Below are 3,669 nucleotides of genomic sequence, written 5' to 3'. Positions count from 1 at the left end.
ACGATGGCTAGGCCTTTCCACTGTTATATTCACAAAGGAAATTGCTTACTTTCTTGAGTGTAGCCAAACTAAGATAGCGTCTGATATATTTACTATGTGCTGAAGGAAGAACAGAAAGGATGTCCTCAACTTGAACATCTTTGTTCTGTTCAAGTTTTTGTTGTATGATTTGCATTATCACTACCTTCAAATTGCTAGGGAGGCCTTTTCTTGATAGCCGCAAATCAACCTCTAAATTTTTCGTTTTCATCTTTCTTCTGAGCTTCTCTGATCTTGTAGTCGCAAACTGCAAGTATGTCTACAATATGATAGTCCACGACAAAAGAAGCATAGGTTTAGTTCATTAAACATATAGTACTGATCAAAATGCATTTCTATGTAATACATGAGCATTAAGGTATCATAAACTGGACACCAACCTGCAAATTTCCGATGAGATATATAAACAATAGCAAGCCTATGATCGAAATAAACACAGCAAAGAGGTTTTCCCATGCATAGGTGCTTGTATGGAGGTTTTGACCCAGAGAGCTGCACAATTAGAAACAAAACAAATGCAGCAATTAGTATATAAGAACATCTCCTAGGTCATGAAGATATGTAAACAAAGCACAGAACTAGTAATATGTGCAAACCTCAGATTTCGCAGCCCCCACCAGAAACAATTCAAGAATTTTTCAGGAAAATCAGTAGTCTGCACTAGGCCGGAGTCAAGCGCATCAGCAAATATACCAAAATCAAAGGGCTTTCCTTTCTTTTCTTCCGGCAGGTTTATCGGACATTTTATGTCTAACAATGGGATATTTCTCAATCTATCTTGTCCTGCGCTACAACTATAGGTACTGAGTTGGCATTTATTGTGATGTTGGCAAACAGAATGCCAACAATCCATCTCTCGTTGAATGGCAAAGAAGTACCAAAGAGCTCCGAGTACCTTAAAACCAAAAACTACTTAACATTTGTTCTGCAAATTAAGACAATTGCATATAGGTGGAACTTATAAAAGAAATGTAACTGGCCTCAGTAGTAGGACTTACATGACTTGCAAGGATGTATAGGAAGAAATTGAAAACACCTTTAGTCCACATGCTTGCTTTATTAAGAGTTCTCTTGCGTTCTCTGCACAATAAGTAAACGGGAAGAACTCGTGGGACAAATTGGAATATAATAAGAGTGTCGAAAAACCTTCTTTCTTTTGAACATCCCGGACCCTTCATTTTCGAAAAGAAAATGAACATTGCCACCTGCAAATGGCAAGTATAAGTTCAAGCAACTAGCTAGAAAGAAAGAAATTAAACAACATTACACCATGAAAGGGTTCTCTTGATTACCTGGGGTATGGGAAGAATAGCTAAAATGTCAATCAGGACGTATAATCTATTAGTTTTCGCCCAAGCCCTCTTAGCTATTTCAAAAACATCACCAACTGATGTCTTCCCATTCAAATTAGGAGATCCTAATTGTGCTTTCATCACCCCAGAAGCCTTTGATAACTTGATTTGACGTATACTGGTCAAAATTCGCATAATAATGTCCGCAATGTAGAAGTGATCTGTGAGTAACCGTAAGACGAGGGCTACGGTCTTCAACCTTGTGTCAAAATATAGACACTTCTTCTTCTCGTTAATGATCGGAATGTAGAAGAACAAAGGATCACAGGAGACAGCAAACACACAAGATACTACAAATACGTTGTTCCACATAGGAAGGAAGTTCCCATTTCGATTGAAAATTGTATTGAAGGATAACCTGCAGCTTCTAGCTTCTTTTGTATCTCCTCCATCTTTTGGGGCAGATTCTGCCGTTGCAGTAGTCTCTAACTCGCTATGTTCATCAACAACCGATCTAAAATCACACAACAAGACCACAAGTTACACTCATCACTATAATATACAAGAAGAAAATGCATAATCTTAAAGTGAGCTGAAGAACGACTGACCTCAGAGTTTTCTCTTCTTCCAAGTGCTCTACATTTACAGCTACTTCAGGGTTGGCCATATGACTCAAAACTGAATCGTTTTTCTATAACAATCCTCAATTTTGCAGCAACTGAATCGCCTTCGAAACAAAGATTGAGAAACGTGCACTATACTCGATTAACTATAAGTGTGAATCAATAGCACCACATTCTATTATACTGACATACAAGTTTGTTTGATATAAGCTCAGGATTCACTTCATTTGGTAAAGTTTTTTCCTTTTGGTATCAATGATTCCTTTTACCTTGTTTTTTGGTGAGTGATCAATGATTCATTCGGTAAAGTTGTATGAATTATTATAGTGGCCGAGTGGTATGAAATTAAAGAAAGAAGATAGGTTCTCCCTCGCACTGTTAGACAATGGGTCTTGGTCTTGGTCGTCTTCTTTTTGCTTCCACTATCATTCACATGTCTTTTTCTATGTTTGTTACCGCTTACGATATTTCTCAACCTTAACAACTCTTTCCTCTCTTGCCTATAACTGGTGGATGAGTAATGGTCATCCATAGAGAAACTGTGAGTTGGAGAAAACCAAACTTCATGATACACGTGAAATCAGTTTTTGTCTAGTACTGGAAAAGCCAACTTAGATGTATAGTTACTTTCATATGTTCCGCAGTTTGAGAGGCTACAGGAAGGCTTGTAAATTTATAGGAATGAACTTATCCCTCATCTTAACTGGGCCGATGCCCATTGTTTGGTTAATCAAGAGGCCCAACTAAATTCAATCCTTAGGAAAATGAAGAAATCACAACGGGGCTGATTAGGTAAATGGTGTTATTGGTATGATACGCAATTTGGTAGGACTTAGGAGGCAATTTTGGTGCCTGCTCCTGCAGTTAGGTTCATGCATGCTTATATATAATGGAAAGATTTGGAAAGATTTGTGTTTGCATTTGTCATCCCCCACATGGTTTTTTGTAGTTTCAGAATTGAAGTCTGATAGTAATTGCTTTTAGTTATCGTAGCAAACTAGCAGGTTTCTCTAGTGAAGTTGGGTAGGATGGTATCATGCATGGTAGCAGGTCTTACATTGAAAACCATTTCAGAGGACATGTAAACCTTGCTGCCACTTTTATCGAAGTCCAAAAATCACCCAACCATATCAAAGTGGAGTTTTACATTTTGGCCGTGTTTGGTAGAGTAGTTAAGATTTGATTAGGATTTCAAAATGTATTAGACTTCAGATTGGACAGAAGATGCCAACTTCAAAATGTACGGCTGATGTCACCCTATCATCCATTTTACTCACCCTATAAGATGTTGATTTATTAAAAAACTAAATTACCTAATTACAATAAAGGACAATACATTGTTACACATTACAAACTTTTTCTTATCATTTTTGTTTTACCAAGTACGTGCTTGAAATTGAATCTTTTTATAAAACCAATAATTTTTCTATCTAGAATTATCATCTTCAATAAGTAGAATTTCTTATGGAATCTTAAAGAGAAATTTTAAATACACACCCCTAATCTCTTAATACACACCCCTATTATTTTGTTTCTATTGAGATTTTATAGGTAAGCTAAATGACCAAAACATACATCTATTAATTAAAAAAAAAAATTCACGCTAGAAGTATTCTTTTCAACGTCTTCTACCCTAAAATAGTCGAAAACACGTATTCTCCCATGACCCAAATTCTTCTTCACAATTCATTTTGGGGTTTTGTTTTTTTTTTTTT

At 36.4% G+C, this 3,669-nt stretch overlaps 1 protein-coding gene across 1 annotated transcript in view; it reads right to left on the bottom strand.

The window, feature by feature from the left end:
- The window catches only part of LOC101313465 (cyclic nucleotide-gated ion channel 1-like), a 9,264-nt gene extending 7,266 nt beyond the window's left edge, over positions 1 to 1,998 (bottom strand). The window contains exons 1-6 of the mRNA XM_004309080.1: positions 1,940 to 1,998; positions 1,332 to 1,845; positions 1,038 to 1,244; positions 636 to 934; positions 420 to 531; positions 50 to 298 (exon numbers count right to left, since the gene is read on the bottom strand). Of these exons, the coding sequence (XP_004309128.1) occupies positions 50 to 298; positions 420 to 531; positions 636 to 934; positions 1,038 to 1,244; positions 1,332 to 1,845; positions 1,940 to 1,998 (1,440 nt within the window). The remainder of the gene's footprint in view (positions 1 to 49; positions 299 to 419; positions 532 to 635; positions 935 to 1,037; positions 1,245 to 1,331; positions 1,846 to 1,939) is intronic.
- Positions 1,999 to 3,669: the final 1,671 nt, after the last annotated feature.

Source organism: Fragaria vesca, linkage group LG7 (genome assembly GCF_000184155.1).
Source record: "Fragaria vesca subsp. vesca linkage group LG7, FraVesHawaii_1.0, whole genome shotgun sequence".
Classification (NCBI taxonomy): Eukaryota; Viridiplantae; Streptophyta; class Magnoliopsida; order Rosales; family Rosaceae; genus Fragaria; species Fragaria vesca.
Note: the sequence above shows the minus strand (reverse complement) of the source record. Positions and strands in the feature narration are given on the sequence as shown.